Raw genomic sequence first — 14,353 nt, 5'->3', positions numbered from 1 at the left:
CAACAACAACCAAGACTCCGTTGCTGGTTATCCAATCAACAGTCTCACCCCGAATTTTCATCTTAATACAGTCATTCTTGCTCTTAGTCTCAACCTCAACTCATTCGATTCATCGTATCCCTTGTCGACACATCGTTCGGCATCAACAGAAGTAGAGATACATAAGGAATTATTCGGTTTCCAGTTAAGGTAGATCTGCGTTATTTCTCCTTGGCCCCTTTGAAATTTGGGAGCTGTGAATATGTCGACAGTCTACCCTTTTAGATTGCGGATAATTTCACTCATCCTTCTCTGCAAGTCGACTTTCTTCCTCCAAAATTGATTATTAGATTGATACTTATCAGTCTCAGTCGACTGTAAAAGTTGTTTTACTACTTCATCATTACTAACCGCCTGTATCTCATAAAATATAAATCAGTCGCACACTTTGTTTTCAGGCTCTGATCCCGATACTCACCTGACAGAACTCACTATGTAAAGCTAATGCTTTCAACTTCTTTTCCCTTCTTTGTTTAGCTTCTTCGATCTTGAGTTTATCTTTGTTATATGCTTCACAGCTACGTAGCAATCTATTAACGAAATTCTTGTTAACTGAAGATTTATACCTTTTCGTTTTAGATTCGAATTTTTTACTTGGTCTTTGGATAATACAGTTCACAACCTTTTCTCTGTGACAGTGATGTAATGCAAGATTTTGCTCTTCAAGTTTAAAAGCCGGATTATCTATCAATTCTACTCCTTCAATGCAATCCAGACCGGTATTTTCATTAAAGGTTGGTTGTAGGCGTAGAGAAGCAAAGGTACGGCATGAAGGATGTTCTGAAGTAAAAGATGAGATTGATGATCTACGACGATGACCCGAAGTTATTGAAGTTGTGGACAAATTACCATAAGTAGAATATCTACCACTACTTTGAGATCTATCACTCTCCCTTTCTAACAACAATCTGTAAGCTTCTTTTCTATCTTGGAGTTTATCTATATTTCTCTCGTGAACTAATTTCCAAAATAATGAAGTAGGTAATTTCGGATTTAAGTATTTAGTTCTATCTTTTGATGAATTGGTAATCAATATTTTGTAATTAACTTTATCTTCTGCTGGTTTAACGTTATTTAAATTATAGGTAGTGAGTTGATCTTGATTAGATTTTGATTTATCAATAAGTAAATTACCTTTAACTGATCTTGAGTACGGCTGATATCGCACTGCGTTCTTGCCTAATTTAGGAAGATCAACTTGATCATCTCACCGTTGTTCTTGGAGATTTTAGTATCATGTTGTTGTTCTTGTGTTAGTAGTGCAGAACCTTTAGCATCATTATTATGGTTTAGATCAGGCCAATCACATGGAAACAAAGGGTGGAAAGGCTTGAAAACATCTACATCTGCGTCCACGGGATGATTCACTGTTAGTCTGCATTTGAAAGGTTGTGGATCCAACGGTCGCCAGTCCAGTGCTAAAGAAGCCATATCAAGAGCGAGTTCATCTTCTAAATCGGGAGGAAGCTTTGATCTGTCCATATTCAGAGGTTCAGTATCGATTATTATATCTAAATCTTCAAAACGGGCTGTGGTATTAGAGGGTATATCTATCAGAGAAATATCGGTTTCTCGATATTTTTGAAAGGACAAATTGGTACCATTGTCAAGATCCATCGGTTCAAAACATGGACTAGGTGGTCGAAGAATAAGTTGACAAGACATTTCGGATATCTCCTCAATTGATTACTATTGACCTGGAAAACTATACAAATCACAAGATGCAACATAAATCTAAGGAAGGAAGGTTAGAAATGCAGTAGATGAGAGGTCGCTATTGTAGACACAGTATACTGTGTTATTGATTGGTTCGTGCAGAGTATATACGGCGCGCGGAGATGTCAACCTTTTAACAGTGACTTTGCAACCGAGTCGAACTTGAGTTTTTATGCTTCCCACTTTTCAGTACAGCTTTGGCTTCCGCTTTCTCTCCTGTGCTCTATAAGCTAAATATTCGGAGATATTCATACCTCGTCTTTCAGCCGCTAGACGTTGTTGAAGTGAGTACTGATCATATGTCGCTGCTTGCGATAATTGCGTAGAAAGTTGATGTGCTGTAATTGCATTTCTGGCGGATGGAGAGACCAGTGGTAAGAGGAATGAAACGAAGGGATATGGGATAATGACATCGAAACTAAGGAGCCAGAGGAGTGGTAAGGAGGGGAACTTGATCGCGGTTGGAAGCAATTGAGGAAAGCGTGTAGTAAAAGGTTCTGTTCAACAATATTGTTGGTGAACGATTTGGAATCTTAGCCCATGTCTCCTGGGTGTTGATGAGTTGAGGTGTGATCATTGACTGGTTGTTTGGAGAGGTAATTTGCGGAAGCAGTTTTGGTTCGTCGATCAGATCGTAATTGACTGGTGGATGTTGATCTGGATGACGATTTATATATATCTGTTGCTTGATCTTGCTTAGGGTACCTTCCAGTTTACGGATCTTTTGGCGGTTCTCTCTTATCAGCGATAGATCATCGGGAAGTTCTGCAGGATTTTCAGGTCTAGATTGGATACCGCCAATGTAGGAAGGGGAGCCAGATGCTACTGTCGCTTGTAAAGCCTGAGGCAAATCATCTTCGTGATCATCAATTAAGCAAACTGTGGAGTTTCCAATTTCTCGGCGAAGCTCGAAATCAATTTTTCGTGTTAATCCAGTAGTAAAGAAGAATGGTCGAATCTCTTCTATAATTTCATAAAAAGTATTCATCATCCAACTCAAGTCTTCTACCTCTTCACCACCATCGATACAAATCGAGGTCTCACTTTTATTTTGCGTGAGTACTTGAAAAGCATTGTTGGAAGAGGCAGGCAAGAAACCCAAGGGATCGAATATCTCAGACATGTTGGTTGTCGCACGAGCTTGCAAGAAACGGGGGGCGGATGTGGCTCAAACAAGCTGAAAGATCTATTCATGTCAAGATGAAAATGTAGACAGCAAAACGCGATGATTACGGCAATCATCAGTACCTCAACAGAGAAGGCAAGAAGTATACAATCAGCCGGAAATCATAAGCTAGTGCCTTGGATTGAATGGTAATTTGGTGTCCGTGCGAGAAGTAAGCCATGCCAGTGCGTCAATTCGGTGATGCCATTGTCAGTTGTTCATATTAAATCTTGTTAGATGAATATAATCCATAAAAATTGCTATCCGCTTTCTTTAATCAAGTCAGTCGAATAAGAGATCGAAATTTTCGAGATCGTAATGAAGCCATTTGGTACTCAAATATAACTGATATACTAAATCTTGTCATTAGCATGAATATATGAACAAGTTTTTCCAGTACCAATTTGATGGAGTAGGTTTGAGTTCCTGATATATTAAGATGTATCGGAAGTGACATTACTTTAATACAGGTACCTCTTGCTCTACAGAATGAACAGACTTCTTGCCTCTAGCACAAAACAGTGTAGCAGGATCTAAAGGTACATCACCTATCATTTTGAAAATCTTATAGCTACTCAATGTCATTCCCCTTCGAATGGCAGCACATGTTTGAGCTTTCTTCTCGTTGTGTACTACTTCTTGTTGAGTCAACGGTGATTTTGAGGGTGCTTTGAGATAGCGTTGTTTGGTTCGACTAAGTATACGCGGTTGACTGGTTGGAAGAGGTTGAAAAACCTGAGGTAAATAGGGATAGCTCGCGGTGTTTGGACAAAAAGGTTGAGCTCAAGAGTAAGGGGAAGCTGGAGGATATCTCGTGAAAGGCGGTATACTCAATTGCTGCTGAAATGTTTCGTTTCCAAAACTGGGAGATATACCACCTGCTACTTGCGATGATAGTGGCGCTGTTGGACGTGCGTGAGGAATCTTCATCATATTCGGGTTAGTAAGAGGGGGAGTTTGCCACATGCCCAACAGGGATTGACGATAAGGTGGGAATTCCAATGGGCTTGGAGGGGAAGGAATTGGAGGTGAAGTGATGGCCCAACTACTCGTTTGTGTGATGGAAATTTGTGGTGATTTTGGTAAATAGGATGTTTTTCCGTAAGATCTTCTAGGCTGCCCTAACGGAATGAGATTCGACCCTGTTGCTAGACTGGGATTATTTGGATTTCTGGATAGAGGTTTCTGAACGGGTTTTCTAATCATCGGAGCGATGTTGAATGGATTCGCAGATTGAGATGTTCTAGTAGGCTGAGTTCTTGTGAAGCTGGATTTTGATTGCATCCCCTGAAAGATTTTGTTATGAATGGAGCTTGCTGCCGTACTTTCAGTAATTTCAATTATCGTATCAAAATGGGTTTCAAGGCTCATATCAAATTCAGAAATAATGTCACCCGCAATTGACAGATTAACCAAATCAAAGTCATCTTCTATCGGATTATCGAGAGTACGCGGATCCATCAGTACTCTTTGAGGCGAGATATACTCGTTCAAGAAAATCTGTAATGTTGATTCCAGGTATACGATCGATGATGCAGCTGAGGTTGAACATTTTGAATATTCTTCATCGATCTCCATATCTATGTCTTCGGTATCATCATCAAAGGTTATGAGCGAAAGTTGAAGGGTGTCATTCATTTTGATGAGGTACAAGAACGTTAGTTTTAATCCTTAATGTATTCTGTAGGTGTCACTAATGCGAAGTCGTCAGGTAAGACGTTGTAGTGAGAAGAAAGATAAGAATGATTACTGACACTGTCTTCGAGATGTTGTATAACACTGTAAGCGATATTAGCGCTTTGACCCCTTATACAAGTTTAACCCATTTCATTCTGTATATGGAAGCCGTGGCGACAGTTTGAATTGGGTTATCTATTGTTCAGGTTACTATATACATTCTTGTAAAACAAATTACCCATATGAGTACCCATTCAGAATGTAGTAATTGTCCATGATACAGTATGACCATCAAAACGATACGAATTAGATCTACTCTAGCTTTCGAGCCATTGGCCCTGCGCATCAATCTAACTCTATAGGCGATGATCGAGACCCTTTATGAAGTGACCTGATGGGTCGTAATGCTTGTTGATCAATTTCTTTGTTGTTCTCCTTATCATCCCGATACTTCTCGTGGGATAATCCCCTTTTTGCATCTGCGGCCCCTTGAGGCTTCCTTTCCGCACTTGATATTTCGTTTTTGCTTTGCAGGTATTTTCTTGACTTTGAATCGTTCGATTATCATTCTAGCGTTATGCGAAATGGAAGAGGTCTTTCTTTTTTCATTTCGAGGTGACACTATGGGAGGATTTGGAATGCGAGGGTTCATTTTGAGACGTTCAGGTGAAAAGGCTGGGAAAGGTATAAATTCCATTTCTTCAGTTTGCTCTGAACTCAAATCAAAATTATCATTATTTGGTGTTTCGACATCATCGTTATATTCACCGGAAGTCGCTCTTATCGGTTGAGTAGCCGGAAGTAACGAAGTGGGTGAGGGAATACTTTCGAGAAACGAAGTAGATGTTGTGGCTTTTCAGGTGGAATTGATATAAGAGTCGAGACAGAAGTGAGGTGGTGAATCTCGAATTTCTGAAAATACCACATTGACGAATGGTCGTTTAGCTTACTAGTGGTCCTGATAGAAAACTGAAAAACTCACTTTGCACGTTATTCGAAAAGTCATTCCTTATCCTGTTATTTCTAATAACCATCCTCCGTCTATTTGCAACAGCTATCCGTTTCAGTTCATCCAACCGCATCTCCCCTTTTCCCTCGTTTTCATCCGTAAGGTTCATTCTTGAAAGATACCACCCTTGTCGTCTACCCTCAGGCATATAGCAACCATATAATCTACCTTCTGAATCTACTATATCATAATCTTGATATATCTCTGGGACCGTAGCATAGTCTTCATTGGATCCAAGAGTGGAAGTATTTCGGTAAAATTCTAAGAATTGTTGATGTATCCGCATAGTCGATATATAAGTATTCATCATTGCCGAATATGCTATTCCTGATATGAATGTTTGTTTGTACATTGTATCGAAAGATGCGAGTTGAGAAAGTCGATATGCTGAGTTGCATGGATCTTGAAATATTGGTTGATTCGGTTGATAAGACATCATTGGCATTTGATTACAATCCATCTTGTATTCTGGTCTTTTTGATAACATATAATGCGATAGTCGAGACGGTGGGTTTTCGCGCAAATATTCATTTTATGAGAAAGAAGTTGAAATACATCCCGACCAGATCAAGTTTCTAAGTTATTGACCACAAATCTTGAAACGCAATAATCTGACTATCGTTCAACGTTAAGGGTTTCATCCAACGTCCGGTCGGTCCATGCGTGTAACATTCAATCAACTTCATTGCCTCTCCCACACCCCCCTAAAATCTCCTTCTCCTGTGATTGAGGTTTTGGTTGTCATTGATCTCAAAGATGAGCTACCGTTTGTTCTGCTTGTTAAGAACGAAGAAAAAAAGAAAACTTGCTACAAGTAATAACAATAGTCTAGTGTACTGCCAGCTTAGCTTGTTATCGCTAATCTGAATCTGGTGACGTCATCGCGTTCATGGACTGTAATGACAATAACTGATAATCTTAGAGATAAGATAACATAAATCCATGTTTACTGATATACATATATACCATCATCCTCCTGAATCATACCTTGACCTTTGTAACCATGATCTTCTTGATAGCAGGCTTAACAGTAATCCTTGGAATCGGGTATCATTTACATTCGACGGTTAGGGGATTGTTCCCACTACTTGAATCTACGAATCATGTCAAGATAAGATTCGCAACGAGGGAATTAACTGGTGGGAAAGTAACGATTTTATTAATTTATCACATTTTAAGAAGTGCTTTTAGACGTATAAATCTAATAACCTTAGGATCAAAATCAGAATTATCAATATCTGAAGTTGTTGAAACATCGAACACTAGCAATAATGATGGGGAAATACAATATGAGTTAGACAATGTTGATTTAACATTAGAAATACCATTCATACTTCATAAAGATGATTTGAATCAATATATAAAATGTTGCTTATCGCCTCAAACATATCATGATTCAGGTGGAAAAAAGGTTGTAGAAGATGTTATAAATTCATCATATCATCTAAACTTGTTGTTTTCAGCTTTAACTGAACCTTCAATATTACTTTTATTATCTTCAATTAAATGTCCAATTGATCCTATAGGTTCAGTTAATGTTAGAAATAAATTCTCAATTGTAAAACCTCTGTTATTGGAAGAAATTATGGTTCAATCCTTAAGATCAATTGGTCCGGAGACAAGCATAAGTGGTTTAATAGTTAAATCTAAATTAGATAAAAGAGTTAAAAAAGTTAAAAGAGGTTGGGAATTTAGAATTATAGTTGAACTTTCAAAATATGGTGTGGTTGCTTATAAGCAGGAATTCATGTTCTTACAATTTCACAAACACCCATATCCACCACCATCTATTCCCAATCAATCTGAAACGGCTGATAACTCAATATCAGAGAGTGTAGTTATTGGGCGATTTAGTATTGGAGGAAAAGAACCTTTGAACTGGGCTGAATTATCAAAAGATTATAATCCAATACATACTTCAAATGTTGCTGCTAAAATTTTGGGATTTAAGAAGAAAATAGCTCATGGAAACCATATAGTATCCAAAGCTATTCAAGCGGTATCTGAACATCTTAGAGAGGAACCAAGTATAGATCCCAACACAAGTACGGATACGATAACTTGGGTGGAAGTTGAGTTTAAAAGACCTATTACAGTTCCTGCACTATTAGAAGTCAAATCCAGCGGAAAAAATCAATCTAAGGACATCACTAACAAGAGATATCTCGAGATCTGGAACAATGGCAAAGTAGCAACAACTATGAAATGTGGAACGAATAGCGATTGAGAAGGAAGCAAGCAGAATCACAACTATATGCATTTACATGTTCTTTCTGTCTATATATTTACCTATCTATACAATGATTTATATGAAGTCTTAAGGATATCTATTGAGCGATTTTATAAACAAGTTTCTTTCCTGAAACTTTTCCTTCCTAAAAATTCAAAATAAAACAACAATCAGTATTTTCAATATCGCCTTTATCGAGGAATGTACTTTTTAAGATTAACTCACCTTCATTTCTTTGAAACCAGCATCAACATCTGTTAAACCACCTTGTCTAACTTGAATAGGATTTGGTTTAATACCATATTTTTCAATAAATTCAGGAGTTTTTTCGAAAACTTTTTCACCGAATTTTCTATCTTCTAAATTTGCTGGAATATAATTTGGTTTTTCTGAACCACCTCTTGGATTAAAATTAAATTTTTTACCGAATAAAGTATACATTAAAGTTGATTTAATTGTTATTCCCGGTGCATATTTATCATTATCTTCTTTTGATGGAGGTGATAAAATAACATTTAATTGTTTTGCTTTTTTACTCATTAATTTTACAGTTAATTTCCATGTTTCAGGTTTTGAAATTGTATCTAAAGCTAAAGCTACTCCTTCACCATTAGTAATTTCTTTTGCCTTTTTAACAATTTCTTCTTCAGGATCATTATAATCCAAAGTTTCATCTACACCGTATGATTTGATCAATTCAAATGAATGTTTAGAAGCTACACCTATTACTTTGTATCCTAATGATTTGGCTAATGTAATAGCGAATGATCCTACTGATGATGAAGCTCCGTAGATAATGTACTATAAACGTTTCATTTTTCAGTCAATACTCACTCAAGACGAACCTATGATGTTAGATTTACTCACCCAAGATCCTTCAGGTACTTTTTCAGGAGGGAAAGCGTTACCTTGACTTGATAACAAAGCCTAAATAAGGATCCAGTCAGCCAATCTTGCAAGCTTCCATCCCGAGTAAATTGTTTGTAACTCACTTGACAAGCGGTAACCCAAGCAACACCAAAAGTAGCAGCTTCTTCAGGTTTTAATGAATCAGGAATTTTGAAACATAAATCAGATTCAATTCTAGCATATTCTGCATAACTTCCTCTATCTTTGTATATACCACCATGTGTTGTTCCAGCAATTTTATCGCCAACTTTCAAGTCGACTTTGAGATTATTGCCTAATTTCACAACTTCACCAGAAAAATCACATCCGTTGATCACTCCTGGTTCTGAAATCCATTCGGCGTGCTTCCAATCGGTTGGGTTCTGTCAGAGTATTCAGTATCAGCTTGATCCAGAAACCCGATTGCTGCGACATACTTTGGAAAGGGAAGGAAGCAAAACCTAGATATGATCCAGCGTGAAAAACTTACTTGTGCTGCATAGAGGACTTTGATAAGTACTTCGTTATCCTCTAACGTAGGAACCGGTACTTCTTGAACTGAGATCCAGTTCTCCTGGAAAAGAATTAATTACAAGTAATCAGCATCGGATGGGATGAGTTCTTGATGGTAAAGTCAGAACTCACCTTTTCTTGTTGTACAATGGCTTTCATAGTTTGAGGGATTTGAGCTGACATATTGCACTTTCTCAATTTGACTTCGGTTTAAGGTAAGCTAATTACTTTGTGTAAATGTAATTATTGATATTAATCTTGGTGGTTTTGACTTGTTGAGGAATTTTTGCGACAAGAGCACGTTGATAGCATCTCTTTATATCATTCCATCGACGGGGTCTGCTTTCTGAATCTCATGAAACACCTTTATCAATCTTTCGATTTGAGTTTCATCGATGAGCTCATACAGTGGAGGAAATGAGCTAATTGTTAATTGACCTCCACCTAGCATTTGATTGATTTTTAAGCATCTTGGCAATTGTTTTGCCGAAATTATCGGCCGCGCTAATTTTAGCTTGGGTTTTCAGTTACCATCCTTTGACTATATATATCTTATGAAACGACGGAGAACCTGTTTTGTTGTTTCCATTGAAAGCACCTGGGTGTATTTGCTTTGGTGGCGATGAGCTCATGAAAGATGGTACCGAGACGGTAAAAAAGCGCTGCAAACGATGCAAAGGTTAATAATATAACCTTATGCCTTTCAGCTGAATAATCGTATTGAATTATCAATCGTTTTTAGCCCGGCGACACCTCGGTGTTCTATTCATCTTTAGTCAGATTCTTGCAAAGCACAGTGTCCACTGTCTTGCATGTGGATTATTGTTTCGCTTTTGTTGGTTTGTGGTAGTCAACGATTCTAATCACGTATGGTATCTTCAGTCAATGACACAAAAATGCTTGATTACAAGGCAAAATAGGACCATTTTAATCAATATTGACTTCATGCATATATACATCTTTAAGTATAAATCAACCTCCAGAGTACGAGTACTCATCTACAAATATTGCTTAGTTAATTCTTCGAAAGATTTCAACTTATAACCGGGAGTATCGACTTTTAGATTGTCTACCTGTTTATTATCTTCATTATCCCATTTACCATTACCCCATCTTTTTCTAATTTCAGCACCAATAGCAGAAGGTAAAGTCTTTAAATCTTCTTCATACCTTTCTCGAGTATATTCAGTAACTTCCGTTGGTTTACCATGGAGTTTAGTTAATACATCTATAACTTGTTGTCCTGTTACTTCGATATCATATAATCCGATATATTTGTTAGCGATTTTTTCGGGTGTTTGGATTAATTGGGTAACTGCGTTTCCGACGTATTCAAGTGATCTATTTTACATGGTGAGTATATAGAAATTAGCAATTTTCATCAAGCAATATCAAGATAGTCACTTGATTATGATAATCATCATATTCACTCACGTAATTCTTAATGGTTGATTAAGCGAATCATTGAAGGTTTCAATTTTGTTATTGTTGACATCGGTACCGAGGAATCTGAAAACCAACAAATTTAATTATTACAAGTATTATAGACTAGACATTTCCACATAGAGCAAAACCCGATATGGACAATTGACTTACTTATAAGCATAAAAGAATAGATCTAAAATACCGACTCTGACACTTGTTACAGGTACACCTAATTCATTGGCTTTTTTGACTACATCTAATTTAGTATTAATTGGTGATAAAGCTTTATTTTTCTGTTCTTCTTTTGTCCAATTTGCACCAAAGTCAGAAACTATTAATGTTTTCAAGTTATCTGAACCCTTGAGAGCATCAAGTAAGAATAGTTGTCTATATATTCCTTCTCCATTGACTGTTGAACTAATTATTCGTATATGATCAATCAGTATTGAATCTCCTTCAACAATGATACGTATCAAATAGAGTGGATAGATAGCTTACATGATAACGTTCAAGTCTTTTACGGCTTCTCTAGTCTTTTCGGTACCTTGTTCATCTAAATAAACTACTCTCTTCTGAAGATCTATATCAGAAGGCAATTTTGATAAATCACTTGATTCTCTATATAAGATGACCAAGTTCAGTTTAGATTCTTCATGAGCTTTGATGAGTGGTCCTAATGTTGCTGCACCGACTGTTCCGGTGAAACCTAATAAGCCAACGTTCAATTTAGACATTTTGTTTTTATAGTTCTTGGGTGATTTGACTTCAAGTATTCTTTGTTAGATTAATCAAGTGTTATGCTTGACGACGCTGGACGTATGTTGATGTGGTGAAGGGAAAGGTAAGAGTAAATCACACAACATATTATACCTTATATACCTTGATCACCTCGGTCATGCTTTATAAAGTGTAATGATAGAAATCAGAGGACATTGTCATTATGGTAACATCGGACCATTTTGATTGATACTCAGATCTCGTCATTTCGTCAAGACGAGATGCGATGAGTAATGATCACTCCTATCCGTTGGCACATGGACGTCCAATAAAAGATGGTGGAAGATGAAGTCCAGCATATGAGCAAAGCGTGAATTAGCTTCCACAGTGAATATCACGCTATGTATCATCATCATTATTTTGTTACAACTAGATCACCTTAAATCACCCAATTCCGGTAATTCAGGGAAAACGTTCATAGATTTTCGGATGTTTCATTCTCATATTCTCACGCTCACATACTCACACACTCCCATACACCCACCATTTCGTAATTACATCCGAAGGAGCCCATCACCGAGCCTTCTAAATTGGTGATTGTAGACCGCTGAAAAAATCATCTTTGTAAGCAGCGGTGAAGAAGATGCGATGGAATACCGTAATCCGGATCAACCGGGATCTTCTTCGATTGCTTTCCTAGTTGATCTCCTGATTGATAGTCGCATTCTCAATGCATGTCAAACAGTAACACCGATGACCATGGTGTACCACGACCGATACCGCAACTGACTGTAGTTATTCGTATACAGTACGAATGCACATCAGTAAATGACGGTCAGTCACCAGGATCACACGGTTTATGAGCGAGAGGATCATGCATGAGCTTTAGTACTTCATTTACTCTATCTTGACGCCTTTACTGCTATTTCTCAAATCCTTCAATTTACCTCTTTCGGCTAAGAAGCTGGAGACACGAAAAAAGAGAGTATCGGAATCAGTACAGGTCCTTAACCGAAATACCCGCCTAAGGCTATATAGAAGAGAGGGGTATGATGAGGTACTCACATGAACCCCAAAGTGATTAAACCCAATATTCCACCTAAACCAACTAACTCTATCCAACCTTTCCAACTAGATACCCATCTTTCTCGATTAGCCAATAATTTCAATGATAACCATACAATCCAAGTCCATATGAAAATTTTCAAATCTGGAAGCAAATCTCTATATCTTAAATTTGGTTTCCTAAGATCAAAAGTTTTTTTCGCATGAAATAATGAAAATATAATTCTAATTAACATTGCTGAACATGAAGCTAAAATTAATGATTCTTCTTTTGTTGGATTAAGTAAGAAAGTTCCAATTGCTCTTGATTTTTCTGTACTGTTATCTGTTATCCATAGTTCAGGTAAATGAGTTAATAGAAAAAGAGTTATAGCGAATATACCTGAACTTGAAATCATCCATCTAGCTTGTTTTTTAATTTCGTCAGATGATGCAGATGATGTGACAAAACTTTCTGATACACCATTTAGACTCATTAAAGGTATATAAGTAGTAAGATATAAACGTAATATGGATGGTGCAGTTGTCGATTGATATTGTTTAGGTAATAAAAATGGTGATATTGCTGGGTATAATGGTGGAACGAAAGTGCGCATTATCAAAGTCAAATATAGTGATAATCGTATTGTTAATGTATATAAGGGCAATATTGAAGGTGATGACAGGGATGAGGAGTAGTGCAGTAATAACGATTCCTCTAGAGGTTGAAATACTATCCTAGCGATCAAAGAGCCTAAACCCACACCTTATAAGCTATCTTGTACAGCGAAGGAGGCAGAATACCAATATTCTTACCATAATTCATAGCTACTGCATAACCACCTTGGCCATCAAGAGGACATATTCTGGATACAGCTATACGATCAGCTTCAGTTAAGATATGTTTAATGAAACTTTGTCCGGTATTCGCAATTGCCAAAGAAAGGGTATCAGGGTTGAACCTTTTTTCACTGTATGCATTGGTCAGTAAGCTATTTCGCAAAAGAAGAACAAGACATAGTGATTGTAGACTTACTCTTTGATAGATTTAACCCAAAACAAGGTCCTTATGTCCCATTCAAATTCCCTCAAATACCTGGTGACTAACCATATTGTTCCAGCAATTTGACCCAAAGCGAATGATAATAAAGCATTCTTTTCACCGAATCCAATCAAACTACTAACTGTCACTATGGATCTCAATATAGCCATACCCCCTTCAGCTTGAACTCTAACATTCAACTTTGGCTGTTGAAATCGATGAATCTTGATGTATAACGGTTCGATTGATAGTTCCATTAAAGAAGCTATGATATATAGCAGTAATGATGCATGAAAATGCGATTGAGACGTTGTGGCTTCATCTGAAGTATAGAGATAGATGGAGCTCAAAATAGTGGCGATAGCTATACCAAGTTGTAAAGGTACTATCGATAATGACTGAAGTTGAGTTTCCAAAACATTGTCTTCTTTATCTTTTTGCGAGGTAGAAGACTTGATTCGTAATAAGGCATTCCTTATACCTTCTCTTGATAAAAATAGTATACTGGAACATATTAAATCGAATTGAATTGCAGCTGTACCAAATACCGTTGGTGATGCTAGTCTTAATAAAGCTTGATTGAGCCCAAATGTCAACAACCGTGACAGCAGTTGAAGGAGAACTAGCGACCGAGCAGTACGTAGCGGATTCGAGGTTGGCGTTGAATTGGACTCATCTTGCTGTGTGAGCTGACCATCTGACTTGAGTAAGTGATTTTGAAGCAGAGGATCTGGTAGGGTCGGATGAGATGTTGTGTTTTGCATTATCGATCAAAGCATCACTCACAAACGCTGTTATAGCTACAAATATAGAGACTGCATTGGTGTCTTGAAATACAAAAACACGTAGAATATCATCATCATGTCTGATTTGTTTGACGCGTCATCA

The 14,353-nt window shown here is 37.3% G+C and overlaps 8 protein-coding genes across 8 annotated transcripts; 1 reads left to right on the top strand and 7 right to left on the bottom strand.

The window, feature by feature from the left end:
- Positions 1–252: 252 nt before the first annotated feature.
- L201_005031 (uncharacterized protein) lies at positions 253–1,704 on the bottom strand (the record flags this gene model as incomplete). The annotated part of the gene is made up of 3 exons (XM_066220764.1): positions 253–393; positions 458–1,179; positions 1,251–1,704. 3 exons carry the CDS (start codon positions 1,702–1,704, stop codon positions 253–255), a joined length of 1,317 nt encoding a protein of 438 aa, XP_066076861.1.
- Positions 1,705–2,173: 469 nt separating this feature from the next.
- Positions 2,174–2,878, bottom strand: L201_005030 (uncharacterized protein; the record flags this gene model as incomplete). The annotated part of the gene is made up of 1 exon (XM_066220763.1): positions 2,174–2,878. One exon carries the CDS (start codon positions 2,876–2,878, stop codon positions 2,174–2,176), a length of 705 nt encoding a protein of 234 aa, XP_066076860.1.
- An 825-nt stretch (positions 2,879–3,703) lies between these two features.
- On the bottom strand, positions 3,704–4,558 carry L201_005029 (uncharacterized protein; the record flags this gene model as incomplete). Its single annotated transcript, XM_066220762.1, has 1 exon — positions 3,704–4,558. The coding sequence occupies one exon, from the start codon at positions 4,556–4,558 to the stop codon at positions 3,704–3,706; it is 855 nt and encodes a 284-aa protein (XP_066076859.1).
- An 895-nt stretch (positions 4,559–5,453) lies between these two features.
- Positions 5,454–6,066, bottom strand: L201_005028 (uncharacterized protein; the record flags this gene model as incomplete). The annotated part of the gene is made up of 2 exons (XM_066220761.1): positions 5,454–5,509; positions 5,580–6,066. 2 exons carry the CDS (start codon positions 6,064–6,066, stop codon positions 5,454–5,456), a joined length of 543 nt encoding a protein of 180 aa, XP_066076858.1.
- Positions 6,067–6,609: 543 nt separating this feature from the next.
- On the top strand, positions 6,610–7,833 carry L201_005027 (uncharacterized protein; the record flags this gene model as incomplete). Its single annotated transcript, XM_066220760.1, has 1 exon — positions 6,610–7,833. The coding sequence occupies one exon, from the start codon at positions 6,610–6,612 to the stop codon at positions 7,831–7,833; it is 1,224 nt and encodes a 407-aa protein (XP_066076857.1).
- A 100-nt stretch (positions 7,834–7,933) lies between these two features.
- Positions 7,934–9,420, bottom strand: L201_005026 (uncharacterized protein; the record flags this gene model as incomplete). The annotated part of the gene is made up of 6 exons (XM_066220759.1): positions 7,934–7,981; positions 8,062–8,637; positions 8,704–8,763; positions 8,829–9,107; positions 9,215–9,298; positions 9,370–9,420. 6 exons carry the CDS (start codon positions 9,418–9,420, stop codon positions 7,934–7,936), a joined length of 1,098 nt encoding a protein of 365 aa, XP_066076856.1.
- An 815-nt stretch (positions 9,421–10,235) lies between these two features.
- L201_005025 (uncharacterized protein) lies at positions 10,236–11,396 on the bottom strand (the record flags this gene model as incomplete). The annotated part of the gene is made up of 4 exons (XM_066220758.1): positions 10,236–10,578; positions 10,672–10,746; positions 10,834–11,079; positions 11,161–11,396. 4 exons carry the CDS (start codon positions 11,394–11,396, stop codon positions 10,236–10,238), a joined length of 900 nt encoding a protein of 299 aa, XP_066076855.1.
- Positions 11,397–12,276: 880 nt separating this feature from the next.
- L201_005024 (uncharacterized protein) lies at positions 12,277–14,229 on the bottom strand (the record flags this gene model as incomplete). The annotated part of the gene is made up of 4 exons (XM_066220757.1): positions 12,277–12,343; positions 12,445–13,177; positions 13,240–13,394; positions 13,460–14,229. 4 exons carry the CDS (start codon positions 14,227–14,229, stop codon positions 12,277–12,279), a joined length of 1,725 nt encoding a protein of 574 aa, XP_066076854.1.
- Between the last annotated feature and the right edge of the window lie 124 nt (positions 14,230–14,353).

The sequence above is a fragment of the Kwoniella dendrophila genome, chromosome 6 (genome assembly GCF_036810415.1).
Source record: "Kwoniella dendrophila CBS 6074 chromosome 6, complete sequence".
NCBI classification, from domain to species: domain Eukaryota; kingdom Fungi; phylum Basidiomycota; class Tremellomycetes; order Tremellales; family Cryptococcaceae; genus Kwoniella; species Kwoniella dendrophila.
This window is presented reverse-complemented; position numbering and strand designations above follow the sequence as displayed.